The following is an 18,743-nucleotide window of genomic DNA, read 5'->3' as shown; positions in this document are numbered from 1 at the left end:
ATGAGTAACAATGCGTGAGCAATAATTTCAAGGAGGTTGTCCTATTTCCTGGATGCTACAGTAGTATAACTAACCTTTGTGGTTTACTATGGACGAAATCATCCACAACAGAGAAAACAGAGCACTGGAATTGTATGGCGAGGGAGAGTATATTACAATGACTGGAGGGGAGCCAGAGGGATCCTAGGGATTTGCATAAATATCCACGATGGCACCCTGACAATGCCACACAGGCATTCCTTCATTCCTTCATCCCATTGATTTATAAGCAATCAATGGTAGACGTTTGGTCCGGTACCCAAGTTCCCTCATTTGGCGTCTCTTTTTAACAACACACCACGGCTTCATCCCGTCAGTCCTGGAGGAACTTACAGGAAGATGGACACGAGTGGACATAATCACTTACACCGATAAGGTTGTTATAGGACAACATCGCCCCTTTAAAAGGCAGGGGATTAAAATCATTCGCTAGGGCATATTTATCCATGCATCAGCTGTCTTGCCGGTAAATTGAATTAGCGATGAAGGGACGAGCATACCGCTCCATATGCGATGGTCTCGGTGTACATCCTCATCTCGGGGTAGATGTTGACCAGGTACCATCGGAATGTCTTGCATTGCAACCTCTTCCTCAAAGCCTTCCTCTCGGAGATGTCACCGATATCTATTCCTGAGTCCTGGGTCCAAACAAACACGCGGACAGACACAGAGAAAATAATTCATTTCATAGAGAAGCTTCAGCGTGCTTTTTGGAAAAGCAATGAATGAAATTATGCGACAGTTCACTTTGTGTGTGACTAACCGTCACCTCAAAATTCACTATACGCCGCGAAACACTCAGGGACAAGCTGCTATGACCAGCTGCTCATTGTTTCCCACAATATGTGAATTAACCTAAATACTGCTTCTTTTCTTCTTCTTCTTCTTCTTAGTGAAGACAAAGCAAAACTGGATGCTGAGTCTCCATTAAATGTGATTATGGTCAATTTTAGGCTTACAAAAGCAAACTGGAAGAACAATGACTCGTGATAGTGGAGAGAATTGAGCCAGGCAGCACGGGAGGGCTGCTTCCCCGACAAAAATGCCTCATTATTACAGCCATTCAAAGCTATCAACATATTTTGACAGATTGTGCAGTAGAATCTGGACACATATGTGCATTAGGATTGTGTATTAAGGGCTATCATAATGTGGTCATCCTAAAATGTTGCGGTAGGAAATAACCCTGCCACCCCCTGCCACGCAGGCAAATTGTCACTATAATGTATAGTGATGGATTTTATTTTCGATTTTCTTTTATCATCGGTATCAAAATTAACATTTTGAGGTAACTACATTATAATTACTTTTTAATTTATTCCTCGGATCACTGTAAATTCTCCGTTAACTACTGAGGGAATTACATCCTTTTGACATTGAGCTCGGCTAACCGCACAGCTTGTAAGCAACACAGGTTACCTCTGGCAGTGTTTTGGCATACAACCAAATTGAAAAGGCAAACCAGAGTATCACAGGGAGGTCATTTGCAGACTTAAAAAAAAAAAAAAAAAAAAAAAAGTAAACGCTAAAAGTTTCTCGAGCCCAAAATCTCAGCGCTCACCTCAGAGTCCGCATCATCCGAGGGATTGAGCTAGTCTTTGGCCTCCCCTGCAGCTGCATCAAAGTACGCTGGGACTGCGAGCCAACCCACTCTTACTTCTGCGCCAATTGCAACAAAATACACAACGGGCAGCCCAAGGTGGCTCGAGTGCACTTTCACGGTTAAGTGGGTGAGTCGATTCCAAGTCTGGAGCAGAATCTGCGCCAGATGCTTGTGAGATGCCTCTGATACGCCAATAGGTTGCTCGGGAAACTCTTAAGAGGAAAACATCTCGGCAGACGCCCACATCAGACTTTCCTTCTGCTCTTTTAATGGACAGCTGTATATTTGTGTACTGCTTCCAGATATAGAATACGCTCCGCAGTTTTTAGTGCGTTCCTTCAGAGGCGCGGATGCAACGCACTTCCCCTCAGTCTGGTTTCATCACCTGTGGCACAACAGAAACTTTAAAATCCACTGTTTTTTGGGGGGTTTTTTAAGCTCACTTTCAGTGAAAGCTCGGAGTCTCCTGCCTCCTTGTGCACTGGATGTTCAACTCTTTTCAGAGCGCGCTTTAGCAGCACAAGAGCCGAGGGCGGACTATTTATGATAGAAAGAGATTTTGGATTATGTAACTATCTTTGCATCCATTCTCCTCCCGAGTCACAGGAAGATTGGATTGTTCGTCGAGGACGTGTGGGCCCACAACTAGACTCTGGGGATGTCAAGACTTTAAACAAATGCATATACCTTCTACCATCTATTCTGTCAATTTGGGAACTGTTAGGAGCGGACCAGAGATAGATATTTAGTTGACAAAACAGTAACTAGAATAAATCATGTTGAAATAGGTAAAGTGTGACGAGACTAGACAAAATCCAACCGGTGTCAAAATGGACACTGGTCAATTTTGAGATATAGATCCATTCTTAAGTTGTTCTTACAGTTTGAGGTTGCATTTCAATGTTAGCCCGCCCTTTTGTTCAGCTTCAGCTTTTATTTGGTATTCATAGGAAGTACCAAGGCGCAAGAGTTATCGATTATTACTTTGAAAATATCCAACATATCCAACAAGGTCATGAACATTAAGTGGAGACAGTGAAGGTGTTCTATTCAGCTTTTTGTTTCACAATTATTACCTGGAAGTATTTGAAATTGACTTTTTCACTGGTGGATTTTTCTTTTTTTTTTTTTTGATGCAACTACCAAAAGTTAAAATTGTTTTGAAGAAAAAAGGTGAAATTCAGCGTGGATGGCCAAATGATAAATACATACAAATTTGAGGACTGAGCCTGGAATGTTAAAATCCTGTTTTGGAGGGTTGGTTTGCCAATTTGGAAGCCCACATATGAATACATTTCTTGCTTAGTAATAATATTTGGACAAAATAATGTGCTGTGAGCTGACATACCATCACTGTGCCACTGTGGCACAGTCTGTGTGCACATGGTGGTCAAGTAAACACAGGTGAGTAGTGGAGTCAAGTCATGTGTACACACACGTTATTTCTGGCTGTTTGCTCCAATCTAACTGAGAAATCAACGGAGGTTGTGTAAACAAGTTGCTCAAAGCAAAGAATGTAAGAAAACCTCCCCAAAAAAAGTCAGGTTGAGAAATAGTTTAGCAAACTCGTGACTTCCATCTGGAAGAGTAGGATCCGAACGTGCCCATGTGTTCGGGGGCCGCTTCTTCCATTCACTTCAAAAGGGTTTATTCAACTTTATTTCCTTCCTTAACGGCAGCGGCTTTTTGTTCTAGCCCTGCTTCCCTGCATGTGAACACCGGTACGAGATGCCAGCAATAATGTATTGACGTGTTTTGTTGTGTTGCCTATGGCTAAATGTGCCTTCACATTACCCTGTTGATAGATCTGTTCTCGGGAGCTCTTTCCCGAGCATTCCACGGCAACATTGTTTTTGTGGTTAAATGTGTTTACTGTAACCTTCGCAAAACCTAGAAGGTGAAGGCACTTCTATTTAAGAACCTTGGTTCCAAATCGATGCACCCAGCCGCAGACTAAAGTTGTGAGTTGCATTCCGGTCAGACAGTCAACACTTAGAAACCTTTAGTCTCTGAATACGTATGAATAAGTATTACAGGTAAGACATACTGCATTGTCATTCGTGAAGTGTAATTTGCATTAGACGAGTGTTCATTCAAACGAGCACTCCTAGGTAGTAAGCTCTCTATATGTTTTTTAATTTTTTTTGATATACATTCATGTGATATTATTTTTCAATCCAGATTGCAGGTTTGCTTGTTTTTTTAATATGGAAGTAGAATTTTGATGACAGAGGCCATCACCTGGGTCCACAGCCATAACCTGGGTCCATTGCGGTAAAACAGATTTATGAGATTATGAGATTAGGTTAGGTTTAAGATTAAGATTTGGCTTGCAATAACTCTTCGATGAAAGTTCAGCCTTGCAGCATGATGGGTGTATGCATTATAATGCATAGAGTATATTAACCATAACTGATCAAGATTGCATATACACTGGATGGCTTATTTTATTCATCATAGTGACTCTCATCCCTAACCGCCACTCACCTCCTGAGGAATGTTCCAGGCCATGTAAACGTGGCTTTTGAACTCGTCCATCCAGACCTCTGCGGCTCTGAGGGCGTTCCTCCTCACATGGGATGTTAAGTCCTCTGTGTAGGGCTTATGTGCACGTTCGATGTGGGCGATACGTGCACAAGGCAGGACCTCCACACTCCCCCCACATTGCCACACCTGGTAGGACCCATCACGACAGAACCGATAGAGTGTTATTCATCTGCTTTGCCATGCATTGGTACTCACCAGCAAACAAGAATATTTCTCTGCATAGCCTTGACACTAATCACAATTGATAACTGAAGACAACTTAGGTGAGATAGGCATCGTTTAATGAGAAAATAATTTAATTATAACATAAATGCAAAACATATGTAATTGAATCGAAAGAAAATTAAATGCAATTATTACATACATAAAATGTTCGGATGAAACAATAATTTTCGTAGTATTGTGACTAAGAAGCCTGGATTCAAATTGTCCATTTGATTAAAATTGATCAAATTAATACTTAGTTTCTTCCTTTTCAATAGGTAATGTATATATATCTGTTTTCAACAGATGTGTTTTTTCAAGTGTTCTTGAAATTGCAGACAGGGCTTTGGATTGTTATATGGTTGGAATACTAAACTATCTAAGACAGTAACAGTAAACAGAAAAGTAAACAGTATTTCTATGCCATTGCATCTAGGACAGAGTTAGTCTGCAAGTGGAGTTCAACTTCTCAACCTGCAATGTCACTCTCTATTCATTCTTTAGTCATCAGGAACTGCTGCAATAACTCTGTCCACAAATGATGTCCATTTTCATAATTTTTATTCATAGCCCACAATGATCCCTCTATTACACCCCAACCTGCTTGGCAGAGGTTGAAAGTGGAGCCGTCTGTTTGGGTTTGCTTATGATGCATTGTTCCTGACGGCCTTTCACTGGCACAACACCCGGCATCTGCAGGTGTACTGTAATTCTCTGTCAGCGTCCTGTCCAATTTGCTGCGTGACGACAAACTCTGGCTTTAAAGCTCATCTTTCAAAAATGAAATTAAGGTCTCGCGATCCATCCAACTCGGTTTTCAACAAAAAATAAATAAACCAAGCGGTGCCCAAGAGCTCAGCAGGGTGTCAGGACTACTGTTTATAACATTACCTGAAATAGATATGGGAGACCAAAGTGGAAAACTGTGGAATGCAATTCCATAAATGTATTGGATGGAAATAAGACTGTTCAGCACTGATTACAGTATATGTGACATAAAATTGCTAGCAGTTGGACTTAATGATAGTCATTCACAAGAAAACTTTCGTTTTTCGTTGTTACTATACATAAATGGGATTCATACCTTTGCCGACCTCATATTACCCCGACATCCTCATGATGACGCATGTTACAACGCATGTGACCGCGTTACCAGGATTTCATGATCATCTTTCATATGTCAGCCACAGCGCGGCCAAGCAGGTGGTCTGGAGGTTTGGCCAAAATGCGGCGGACAGCGCGGCGGACAGCGCGGCGGGAGCCCTGCGACCGGCCTCCGTCTCGGTTCGGGTCTCACGGTTTTACACCGCAGTGTCACCCTTTGTCTCATCAAACGTCACAGCCAGGACCCGCGACTAGATCCAACACCACATTAACGCCCCGGGCCTGGGGTCAGTCTGAAAAAGGTTTGTAAGTCCTAAATAACCAAGCCAGTAGCCAGCATGAGAAATTTGTTTTAAAAGGGATGCAAGGAAAAAAGATTGACATTCAAAATGTTCGGCAAACACAACAGTGTGTTAATTTATCATCAGACCAATGATGTGGGGGTACCGTTAGGGCTCCACATTCATGTCATTTCGGCAAGAAAATTCCCTTTGGAACTCAAGTATTACTGATTATTATACCTCTGTCATTAGCCATGGTGGGTAGTTCCACATTTAGTATCCCGATGCAAGCCCTGGCAAATGTCTGCTGTAGTGGTTACAGCTGGATAAGAAGGCAGTGCCTCATCATCCCTTGTTGCCGCGAGCTGTTGTTGTAAAAATTGATGGCTACCTTAATGATTTTCTATGTAGAGTGGATATAACAATGCAATCACAGCGATCTCCTGGGATACCTTTTCTGCTTCCGGTCCATCTGTGTTTGGATCTGCAGAGCCAAGCTCATATTCAGACTGCACCAGACTCCCTGTCACGCTGATTCAGATGTACAAAATGACATGATTGTTTTTCAAAAGATTATTTTTTTTTCCATTATGAGCTACTGTCCTCCACCCCCGCCCTTATCCACAGTGAATTTTCAAATGAAACAACAAAAGCAAAAAGCTGCATCAAAGGTCTTTAGTTATGGCGCTTTGGCAATGATAAAAAAAAAAAAATTCCCTCCATGCATTACAGTTATCACAGGCATGTCTATTACATCCACAATACTTGGAAATGTTGTTTGAATTACCCAGGAGAGCAACTAGAGTTCTTCTGCCATCCATTATAATGTTTTCTTGATGACTCCTCAGAGTATTTGCACGTTACATGATGGATAACTTGATGATTTATAACAAATTGCCTGAAATTCTTACCTTCAACAGACAACAGCAAAAGAAGATAGGCAGCGAGTGCAGAACGCAAACCTTTTTTTTGTGTAACGTATCATTCGTAGTTTTTCCGGGTTGATATGGTGTGGCTATAGCCGAGCTCTTGCCCCATCCTGACCGAACAAAAGTGGTTATATTGCAGTAGTTTTTGAGCCGAATAGTCATGACTTTATAAGGACTTCATAATTGCGGCCACACACTGGCATGTAGGCTTGAGGGCTCCCCGTTGAGAACAATAAGCTATAGCTCTCGTGGGTTGGTGCATGGGCTCTTTAGAGGGGAATTCAGATTTCATCATAATGTCCCCAACATGGTTATACTGCATGTAGTTATATTAGACACCGCATAGTCACCAACGCTCGACTGGATGTCTTATTTCTCTTAATTGGGGTAATGGCTGGTTTTGATGAGGCTTGGATGATAGACAATGAAATGTGGTATATTCTGTATCTGTAGGGCAGTAGTTTATGTCTATGAATTTATTGCAATGGCAATGTTATTAATTTCCTATTTTTTATAAATTATATTCCATTTATTAATTATATCCTATGAACTGAGAAGTGATTTGAAGGGAACCAAATTTCAAAGGACATTGATGTAGGCTTCATCATTTTCCACTATGAAAATCAATGCAGTCAGTCCTTCATGGCTGTGTTATTAGCCTTTGAAATGACGGTGGCTCTTTGAAAGCTTAAGGTTGTGAAGGTACACGAATCCCTCGGAATGGCAGGACTGTATTTCGCCGTCCTCCCTCTCTTTGACCAAATCCTAAACCATACATAATGGCAAGCATATAACTAATGATGTGTTTGCTGCGCTGTGTTAATGCACCGCAATTACACACAACAAATTGCTTTGGGCCAAGCGATGCAGTAAATGAAGCAACTGCTCCAAACAACAAGGCCAGACGCTGCGGCCTCACTGCCAACAACACTAAGTGTCATTATCATAGTTAATTCCCCGACCATTACCTGCATGAACAATGGCCCCGTGGCCACAGGGACTGATATCATTACTCACCCGGACGCCCAGCTCCACGTTCTCTCCCCCGTACACTTCCATTCCCTCGTCCAGCAACCCGATCTCCTCGAAGTAGAGTCGATCCACCACGAAGCAGCCGATCAGCGCCGGGCTCCTGGGGCGACGGGAGAAAGAAAGGCGTAATAATCGTTTATTACATTTTTTATATTATTTATTTTATAGAAATGATTATATTGACAGCAGGAGTGAAAAGACAAAAAACAAAAAACAAAAAAAAAAACTTGAGACCAACTTTGTGGACAAATTAGATTGGATGACATAACGTGCTTGGATCTAAAAGCTTTATTGGGAGTTAATATGACACCGGACACCCACGTGATGTTTTTCCCACCTGATGGGAGCGCTGTTGTTGGCTTTGTGCCACCATGACTTGGGCGGGTTGAGGTACCGGCACCACAGCTCCCAGTCGAAGCCCTGGGCCGACAGCGGGTACTCCTCGATCTCGAAGGTGTCGTACTTGATGTTGTCGAATGACGGGGAGATTATCCGCGTCCTGTCCTCCTTGATGCGCTGCAGAACCGGCTCAGCCCTGAAAATATTGGAGGAGGAGGAGGAGGAGGAGGAGGAGGAGGAAGGTTTCTCCGTGTAAATATTCAGAGTAGGACATTACAATTGATGGCAGTAATGGCAAAATACAAATCAGAGATTCAACAATGGTTCATTGAATATAACATTAAACAGCCCACTACCAGTAAATAACTTGCAGGACAAAAACTCAGAAAATCAAAAACCAAGCGACAAGAACATCAATTAAGAAGAAATGGATACCGGTAACAGTGTAAGTGAATAATTCAAGAGCCGAGTTCCATAATTCAATAATATTGTTTGATCGTATTTTTGTACATTCCTGCACTTCAAAGAGCCATTTTACTAGAACTGGTGGTAGAGGCTCGTCTCTGAACTGGGTCAATACGTTTAAAAAGCGCATTGGTGACATCTTTTTATTACCTTTAAAGGGCACTTTCAAATGATTTTAAAAGGTGAGTAGCAACGGCTCACGGTTTATAACTCCCCGTGAGTGGAGCAAATTCACACAATGTTCCTGTTTTCCATGCCCTTAATGATGAAATATAATTACCGATTTAATGACGTAATTCTAGGTGAAACAAATGAGCTGAAGCAGCTTGTAACATGAAGTTTCAATATCACATTTGCTAAATAAACCCAGACATTTTTGGATGCCGTTCAAATTCCCCTGACAGATTGGGGTCAGGCTCGCTGAATGCAAAATTATTCGGTGGAGTACAAGCGCCCTGCGATGATCACAGCACGCTGGAAGCAGGCGAGCGGGGCCTCACGCACTAATACTGTGCACCGAGCACGGAGCATGTGTGAACGCAAACGGTTTGAACGCGGCCGCTAGGGACGTAACTAATCCAGTTGGAGTGGTTTGCAGTTTGTCCAAAACAAAATGTTTTCCAGTAGGAGGACGAGGAGGACGATTGCGAACGAGGAGGGTCGTGAAGTTTATTGGAGTACACTTACTTAACGTGCCTGCAGGGGGCGGGTCTGTGCATGTGTGTGCGTGTGTGTGCATGTGTGTGTGTTTGTGTGTGTGTGTGTGTGTGTGTGTGTGTGTGTGTGTGGGGAGTGACTCACCAGCCTGCGTTGAACTCCACATGGGCGTCGAACAGCGCCACGACTGGAGCGCTGGCCGCTCGCCACCCACTCACCCTGGAGCGGATCAGACCCTCCTGCTTGGAGTGACGCACCACCTTGATGAAACCTGGTCGCTGGCTGTTCGTCTCCGAGACAAAGTGGTTTAGCTTCTCCTTCAACTCATCTGGACACACGCACGCACGCACGCACGCACGCACCCACGGACGCACACACACACACAGACACACACACACACACACACACACACACACACACACACACACACACACACACACACACACACACACACACACACACACATTATTTGTGCATTAAACTTGAAGGTTTTCCGAGATTCGTCGTGAGCTGGGTGGCTAAATGAGGAATTGCTTGCTTGTGAGCAAAGCTTCACCCACAAGACCTGTTTGTGCAGCACTCGAGGGCTTGGAGGCCAGAAACACTCATGCTCCATTGCTTTGATCACTGGACCAGAGAGGCAGCAGCTTGGACCAGCATTCCAGCCCAGCATAAGGATTTGCATACCACCATCTCATACCACCATAGGGCTTTCACGCTGGAAGGACTCTGCACGCGATTCTGCCTTCAAGACAAGAAGGAGATGGAGAAAGGGAGCCAGCCCGGCGAATCGTTTTAAACATTTCCCCTCCGTTGTCACTTGATGATGTAATGCAAGAGTCATTGAAGAGTCACAGTAAAATAGCATCTAGCATTTTGGATTCTTTGTGTTTTGGCATGACTGCAAAATATCCTCCCTCCACTGTTCCAGGCCATTTATCTCATTGTCTATACACTATGCATTGGCTCGTTCAGGAGCTAAAAACATTAAAGACATTCAGACGTTATATGTTTTTAAGAGGCAGAATGTGTTGCACCTCATTTTAAGTTGCAACGTAAATGTATATTTGAATATGTGTGTATAATGTATTAAATGAAGCGATCAGGCTGTTAACGTTGCAACCTCTCATTGAGGTGAATTTTCACGAATGAGTTATGTGCAATGTGTGTTGACCAATGACTAAATTCAGATTGGACAAGTTGAGTGATGAGGTTTTGAAAGCTCTAATGGATCATAACAAATGATGAAAAGCATGCTGCGTAACAGCTTAAATACTCCAGCATTAGCTGCTAACAGCCATCAATCACTAAGATCAGCAGAAAACTAAGGGGCTTTGGAACGCAAAGCCCACATGAACACCTAGCTATTCCACGGGGAATAATTAATACACCCATCACGGTGTAAATTGAGCTGAGTGGATTGAGTTTTTACAAACTTTGAGCAAGCTGGCGTTATAAGAAAAGAAAATAACGATTTAGGGAAACACTTAACATCTGATGGTGACATTATTATCTGTTGATAAATTTAGTAAGGAAGCTTTTAACTTCTAGCTGCTTTGTTCAGGTCACTTATATGATTATTATTACTTGTGTTTGAGATAAAAAAATAACCAGTCAAGCCACGCTCCTCGTGTTTTAGATATCAGACTAAAGGAGCAAATCAAATAACAAATTCTTGATACATGCCTCTGCCCTTCGTCCATCTATCCTGAGTGTACGAACTCTGTGGCACTCCGTGCACAACTTATTAAACGTGGAGGCCCAAATCCATTTCAGAACACGTGACGCTAAAGTGGCTGCAAAAACCATAACGGCGACATCTATAAATGCCACAAGTTTCGACTAAACCAAGCACGGATTTCACGGATAACAAAGGCCCGCTATCGCTGATGCGGGATAAAGCGGAGCGAGATTCGGCTGCTTTCATGGAAATCTATATTTTGTGTTGTTGAAAATGGCGGCACTGTAATGAATTTTGCTCTGCTGTTGCCGCCATGACATTTATGGACGTGGAGCCTCCAGGCGCAGGACAATTTGAAGATAGTAAATTATTTATTGTTTGGGCAAGATAGTGGTGCTTTGATCTATGTCGTGGGGCCTGTTGTGGGATTCATCTCCGCACGCCGCCGAGAGATGGATGTCCGCTCGACGCAGCACATACAAGAAAAACAAACTTTCTCGTCTCGCTCCCTGTCTGCGTTGTACACTTTGCTTTCGATGGATCGCCTCGACGGGCGGCAATCGCTCAATCCCTGCGCGCCGGACGGTACGGGGCTTCAGTGGAAAAGGCACGGCCGCCGGCGAAACAGTCGAGTGCCCGTCGACGCGGGTGTTTCTCAGGCCACAGCTCGGGACATTAACCAATTAAGGAGGAATCAGCGAGGTCAATTTGCCCTTCTCGCTCCGCTCGCGGCGCGCTCCCCTGCATGTTAATGCCTCCTGGAGGTGAGCGCAGACACAGGAAAAACAACCATAATAAGGCTGCGGGTCCCCGGGAGGTGGGACGTGAAGGATCAGCCCCCTGAGCGACCCCCCAGAAGCCCCCGCAGGTCGACGGGCGACAGACACAGTTTAGCGTAGACGGGAGTCGGGAGCTAATGACGAGGCGAGCCGGATCACAGGGGAATCTGACAGGGTGCACCCGGCAACCAGGGTGAGGTGCCTTTTTTTTTCCGCCAAATGTCAACGCGTGACTTGGGCCCCTGAAGACACCGAAGGGCGGCCGGCGTTTGCCAATTACTCGATATTATCTCAACCTCCGCGGGACGGGATAATCTTTGGATCTGGATCACCTGCATGTTTATAGAACGGGATGATGTGATAAAATGAACAAAAAAAACCCGGCATAAAGCTCCCAGGGCAATAGCATCTTCTCAGGTGGGGACTATTGTTGTGAAGCAGGCAAAGCGCTTTAAGGCGTTAAAGGAACAGGTCACGAAACGGCGCTTGGCTTTGATGTTTGCCTGGAGTTATTTTGCATGCCGGACACATCCTCAGATGTGAGATGCCTGATATTTCTCACATTGGTCTGACTCTAAATGCCGCTCTCGCCCTTGTTGGAAGCATCTACGCCACGCTGCCTCGGAAAAAACACCTTGACAGCGTATCATTACCTTTTTAACCGTTTGGCTGCTATATGTTAAATAAGTGTGTGTGTCAAATCTAAAAATTCTAACTTGACTGTTGGTTATTCATTTGGTTTGGTTTAAGATGTTTTATTTTGCTCAGCCTTTTAGTTCATCCCGCGCATGGAACACAATTGTCTATCTTGTATTTTTTTTGAATATTTTGTTCTTCTTTTCTGTTTAGACTATTATAGGCTTTTGTTATGTTAACTGTCCGTACAACAATGCACCAACCCTTACCGGGGCAAATACCAAGTACAGTATATGAAAACCTACTTGGCAGAATAAACAGATTGTGATTATTTCTTTTGTTGAAAAAAAAACCCCAAACGTGCTATTGACTGTTGATTAAACCAACGCAAGGCCACAGTCCTCTCCTTAGTTACCTGACAGTTACCTGGAAAACGACGCTGGTACGATGTAGCCTGCTTCCATTCCATGTGTCTGAAAGAATTAGCCCTGGATAAAGGCATAGGAGTTGTGTATTACGAACACTTCATTACTTTGTAGGATGGTTATCTTCCTCCAGGCGAGATTTGCCAAATTTCGTGCTAATTAGTCTTTTTCATCCATCGGTTAAATCCAACGCTCATAAACCCTAATTAACAACATTAAAGAGCTAGATTAGGGAGAGGAAGTCGACAAAGAGCAGAGGGTTAATTACAAGGAGTGTGTGATTCTCCCTGATATGCTAGAGGAGCTGGAGCGGCGTCCAGAGCGTTCGGAGCATCTAGATCTGTGCTTATATTAAAGGACCGGTGTCAAATTGGGTTTTTGTTCTTTTAGGAGGCGGCGGCGCACGCGTTTTTGCATTATTACATTATTTCCCCCGAAACATTTTCCTGCTGACAGTGCACATTTTTACATTTGAATTTTATACTGTCTCTATTTTTTCCGGTTTGAACAAAAATAAAAATTGAACAATATGGTAAGCATAACCTTAAAATGATCTTCTTCTTCCCACTGGCGATTATGGTAACCAATGCGTATTTTGTCAGAGAGACTTCATTTTAGCTGTATTTTGTAGTTTGTGATCCCCCGTGAAAGTGGCATCGCTTCGAGCCTTTTTAAACGGGATGAACAAATACCAAACACATCAAAATAAAATAACTTTGATAAAAAAGAAAATATGCGCTGCCGTCTTCAAACCCAAGAACCCCAAAATTACATTACTCTACATTCACTCTGTTACCAATTAATCATCATCATTTAGCAGACGCTTTTGTCCAAAGCGACTTACAAGGATGAAAACACAGACGGACGCAGCCATCAGGAGCAATTGGAGGTGAAGTGTCTCGCTCAAGGACACTACAGCATTCTATCAGGAAAGAACCAGCAACCTTCAGATTACTCCTGAGCTGCTGGCCCCCAAATCAGAGACAACATTAAAAACCAAGCATAGAATGGTCCAATTCATAGCCCTTACTACAAGGCATGTTGATGTCCTATCTCAGGAAAGCCGTTCTTAACTTTAACTTTTAGAAACGGTACTTATTTCGGTACTACCGCTGTTGCTGTTGTCGTCCACCAGGATGATCTCCTTCAGGAGGTGGGACGGCGTCTGGCTGATGGCGGAGTGAACGGAGCGCAGGACGACGGACAAGGCTTCGTTCACAAAGATGAACACCACGCTGACTTGAGGGAGGTCGGTCGGGTATGTCATATTTCTGCACCTGCGGGGGGGAGGAATTAGCGGAGAGCAGAAAACCATCAATTTGGATGACGGTGACAACGAGTTTTTATACGGGCGGCCTGGAGAAGACTCTTGGAGAGGCAGTCTGGCTGCAAGCAACCCTAGGTCTTACCCGTCAGGCCTGAGGTCCGGGATGGGTCTGTCCAGGGAGAGGCGGTCACTGAGGTAGCCGTTGTAGCCGTAGTACTGGAACATCTTCAGAGCAACTCTGCGGTTCTCGGGGCTGAGCTCCTGGCCCCAGTGAGCAAACAGTGACGAGTCGGAGAAGGACGTGTCCTCCTGACCCTCCTCTCCCCGTCCCGGGGTCTCTGCAAGGTGGCGAAAAGACAAAGAGAAATTGGCCCGCAGGGAGCATTAGTCCGGGCCACAGCTTCTCTCAACCTCGGGCTGGGAGTGATTTGTAAGTTGACATTTAAAAAATAATAAGAAGATGGAGAATCGGTTGTTTTCCCCCCGATGTAATATTTGCAATGGTTGTTATACAATGTTTGCACGTGAAATACTGAATGTCACCAGCTCAAAGGTTTCCTCCTATCTAAAAAATGAAGCTGTCAATGTTTGATGTCATACAATTATTATGTGTGTGTTGGTAGACGTCCAGGTAGACCTGTTGGCCAAAATGGTTGAGAACTCCTTTGGGCCACCGCATTGCTTATTGTCAAAACCAACCAGAGCACCTGGAACAAACAGGATAACATGGTTGTTCTACCTTTTGTTTGACAAATTATGTAGAGTAACCATTGATGCCTTCTAGGTATGTTATCAGTATTCGTGTTTTGTTATCTGCCGGTATCCCTGTGCTATATTTTGATGCATACACCTAAAAGAAAATCAATCAAATTCATTAGCTGTTTGCAAAACTGGACAGTGCCATCAGTGATAATTGTCTGGCCCTTCATGCTGAGCAGCTCTCCTCAGGTGGAGATGAAGTGTGTGTAGCTCCACGTTCAATTTGTAAATTCTCACACTAATGCTTCACCACCGCCAAATATATGGAGACGTGGCTGTATAGTTTTGATGCACACTTGCTTGTTACTTTTCCTTGTTTTTGGCCATTCATGGTACGATTTCATTGTTTGATTTATTGATAGAAAGATGTCGTTTGATTTAACATTGTGTCCATTATTTGACACTCATCACGCAAATCAGATATTACTGATTGGACATCTAATGAGACTATGTAGGAAACAATATATGTTAAAAGTGTGTGGAGCTGTACAGTATGCCCTGAGAAGCAAAAGAAAAATAAATAATAATTGCTTGAAATCATGTCATTTAATTTAATCGTTTTTGATTTTCAATTTAACCTTGACAGCTATTGGACTGTATTCAGCTGTATGCCAAGAGACAGCTGAATACAGAAAATATGCCTATTTTTCATTTTGGCTTGCTGTCTCCCAATTTAATAGAAAAGAGAAAGAAAAGAGTGTGCATATTGTATGCACAGCATCTGAATGTTATAAGTACTAAAAACATTAGAAATTCAAATTCAAATTCCAAAAATGTGTGTTTGTGTGTGTGTGTGTGTGTGTGTGTGTGTGTACATGTGTGTGTATGTGTGTGTGTGTTTCTGTGTGTCTGTGTGTGTGTGTGTGTGTGTGTGTCAACAACAGATCTAAGTAAACTGCATAGATAATACCACTTCAGCCTAAAGGTATATTACAAACAAGGCATTATGAATTTAGGAAGACAAACATATACAGTAGTAGTAGTAGTAGTACTGTAGGGTATTTTTGAGAGACAGTATTTCATTATTTTAATAACGTGACTAATGAAGAGGAAATTAATCGAACCATTTGTGTTGAATCTAATTGCATTGGAAATATTGAGAAAACTAGTGGAACATTAACAATTCAAGTAGTAACATACTACATTTCGAACCAGTCAACTCAATCATCTTATTTAATTATGCTGCTCCAAGTACAGGATTTCGAGTGGGCTTTGATTGAGCTTTAAGTATTCATAAGTAAAGTATTTATCCATCTTTAAAAGGTTTTATCATATCCTTGACAAAATATGCCTCACATAATAGCATAATATGACAGCACAATTAGTCTTAATCGACTGTACAAACACGGGCGAGAGCTGTGATGCAAGCAAAACACCATGACTAGGTAAAGGAGCAACAGATCTATAACAAACGTGATCGCAACATAATCAGATCCTGCAAACGGCGGTCGGCGTGCGTGTTCTCCCGAGGTAGGTTAATGGAGAGTTCCAGTCAACAAGCGTCGCCGTCAAAGTGTGCGCTCCCAAGGAACCGCTTAGTCCACCGGCCTCGCTGCGAGCCTCAAGTTAGCCGGAGCGAAATGTTGAGGGCAAAAATCATCATTTTGTTTGTTTGGAGAGAGTTTGAACAAGGTAATGGGTCCTTTAGCAGCAGCAAGCCTTAACGGAGATTCGTCCACGTCGAGGGGGGAGCATTTATACAGTGATAGTAGTAGTAAGTGCAGAGTAAGCTGGAACAGTGATTATTTTTTCCTCTGGATGGTGTATGTTTGCCCATTATAATAATGTCTATGTATCTAGCAATTGCTGCAAATGTAGGGTTGTCATACAAGGAATCCCATTTTGGAATCACAAATCGCCGCATCCGCCCGTCCTGTGAATTCCCCGCGTGTACGTGGAAACCTATGCGATTTAAAAAGGGCGATGTTTCCGTCCAATGGTAAAATTGGATCTGGAAAAGACACGTGTGTTTCACGCACCTGACGCTTTCTAATCCTTGTTGTGAGAAAGCGTCTGCTTGTTTTCCATCCCGATCAAGACGTGAATAATGAGAGCCTCGAATCCCAAAGCACACAACTTTCAAAGCACTCGTATTTGAAGGTCTCTGAGCTGCATTTGGCCCTATAAGCGTCTCTTCTTGAATGATAGATTCGACTCCACAAACGCTGTGTGCGCAATTATCTGTACACCTCACCCCGTGATCAGAACTGTGATAACCCCCACATATTTTTATACGTATGTTCATTTTCTAAACCATCACAGGCCAACAGGTATTCCCGTTTGTACAGCTCGCGATCCGCTGTGAAACACTTTGCCACTGCGAGGTCAAGACTGAATTTCAAATCAGCTATGGAATCTGGAACAGAGGAGGGGCTGTCGCAAGAGGAAGGGGCATTAAAATGTGTGGCGGTGCGGTGTGATACCGGCTTGTATTCATTTGGTTCTGTGATTTACGAGCATTGGTATTGGCTTGGAGTTCCCTGTTCACAACACATGTTTATCATCTTTAGCACCGTAACGGTACGACGGAGAATACTTTGTTAATATCACAACCTGTAGCTTGATTTTAGACTTTTTCTTAGTAGTATTCATGAGGCTGGATAGAACATCTCAGTGCCACGGTACAGTGCAGAGTGTAACGCTATCACACATTCCCGGGATACATTGGGGTCACTGACACTATTTCGGCTGTCGGGGTCTAAGCGATAATGCCTTTCATTTTGATGATTGGTTGTTTCTATGGATAGATGGATTCATTTCATTTTTAGACACAAGTTCAACATTTCGAGTGACAAAGACCTTTTGCCGCATTGTAAGCCGATGCGATGATCACATTTTTATGACGTTCCGGCAGATGTGTAAAAGCAATTAAAACAGCTGTAGATGTGGGTGTTGGATAGGGGTGTTGGATCCTAGAACAGATAAACTCACAATTCAAAATAGAATTCAGGGTTGCTGTGTTGTGAACAGAGCTTAAAGAGCTGCTAAAAAGACCCCACAGAGCAGATTTATACTTAAAAATGTCTAATAGCGCTGGTTTATATGAACCTTTGATTTGAAAGCTGCACATTGAAATCAGGATGATCTAATTGGAAGACATAATTCACTTTCAAGTGATGTAGCTACCACAGTGTCAAGGGCTTCTAAGGAATCTTTTAAACTGCTCAAGCCACTAAGAGGCCAATGTTTTCTATTTTTCAAAAAAGCATTATTCTTGACACATTTGGAGGAAAATCTCTGCCGTGGAACAGTATTTAATGCCTTCCACTATTTCTATCACATTATATTTTTGATAGACACAGAAAGAAAAGTTATTTTTTTACTGTATGTCTGCCTCTGCCGTTGCATAGTACTTCATTCATGTAGTTTGTATAAGGAGAGACTTTTTAAATCATACGCTTCTAAGTTACACATGGAGCTATACACTACCGTTCCCAATGTCTAAAAAAAACAAAGGAATTGACTAATATTTTTTTTCATATAATATATATTTATCAAATATATTTACGAATAAATTTGAATCCAAAAATATTCTCAGACAGAAATTTTTCAGTACAGATCTTCTCAATACATATAACTGATCAGAAATAAATCTGGATCAAATGCATATGTTAAGTGCACATATGACGGATCTTGTGTTCACACAGTCTACAGAAAACTTTCACCACTTACAAATTTCCAAATTTCGGTGAGGTGTGAGTCCCCCCCAATGGACCCAATATAATTTTGGAATAAATATTTTAAAGCGGCAATAAACAACATTCCACCCCCCTCCCTTTGTGGGTTTTCATTTTATAAGATGTATTTCTTGTCACAAATAAAGGGGACACTTTATCAGTCACTCTCTAACCCACCGCAATTTTTGACGCACTTCCTTTGTGCCGTAAATCCATGCCTCATTTTCCCAGGAGTTTGCACCCGGTGGCAGTCCGTATTGCATAGTGATATGGAGGCTTATAGGGAGCCAATCTAAATACCGGTGGTGTCATTATTCTA

General features: G+C 42.8%; 1 protein-coding gene across 1 annotated transcript in view; it reads right to left on the bottom strand.

Moving 5' to 3' along the window:
- Positions 1–18,743, bottom strand: part of galnt18b (UDP-N-acetyl-alpha-D-galactosamine:polypeptide N-acetylgalactosaminyltransferase 18b) — a gene marked incomplete at both ends in the record, with an annotated part of 58,411 nt that overhangs the window by 12,748 nt on the left and 26,920 nt on the right. Inside the window, 7 exons of the mRNA XM_079998231.1 lie at positions 540–677; positions 4,130–4,315; positions 7,725–7,839; positions 8,077–8,274; positions 9,345–9,528; positions 13,832–13,998; positions 14,131–14,326. Of these exons, the coding sequence (XP_079854357.1) occupies positions 540–677; positions 4,130–4,315; positions 7,725–7,839; positions 8,077–8,274; positions 9,345–9,528; positions 13,832–13,998; positions 14,131–14,326 (1,184 nt within the window). The remainder of the gene's footprint in view (positions 1–539; positions 678–4,129; positions 4,316–7,724; positions 7,840–8,076; positions 8,275–9,344; positions 9,529–13,831; positions 13,999–14,130; positions 14,327–18,743) is intronic.

The sequence above is a fragment of the Zeus faber genome (genome assembly GCF_960531495.2).
Source record: "Zeus faber genome assembly, chromosome: 3".
Classification (NCBI taxonomy): domain Eukaryota; kingdom Metazoa; phylum Chordata; class Actinopteri; order Zeiformes; family Zeidae; genus Zeus; species Zeus faber.
The sequence above is the reverse complement of the archived record's forward strand: the minus strand, read 5'-3'. Positions and strand labels throughout refer to the sequence as shown.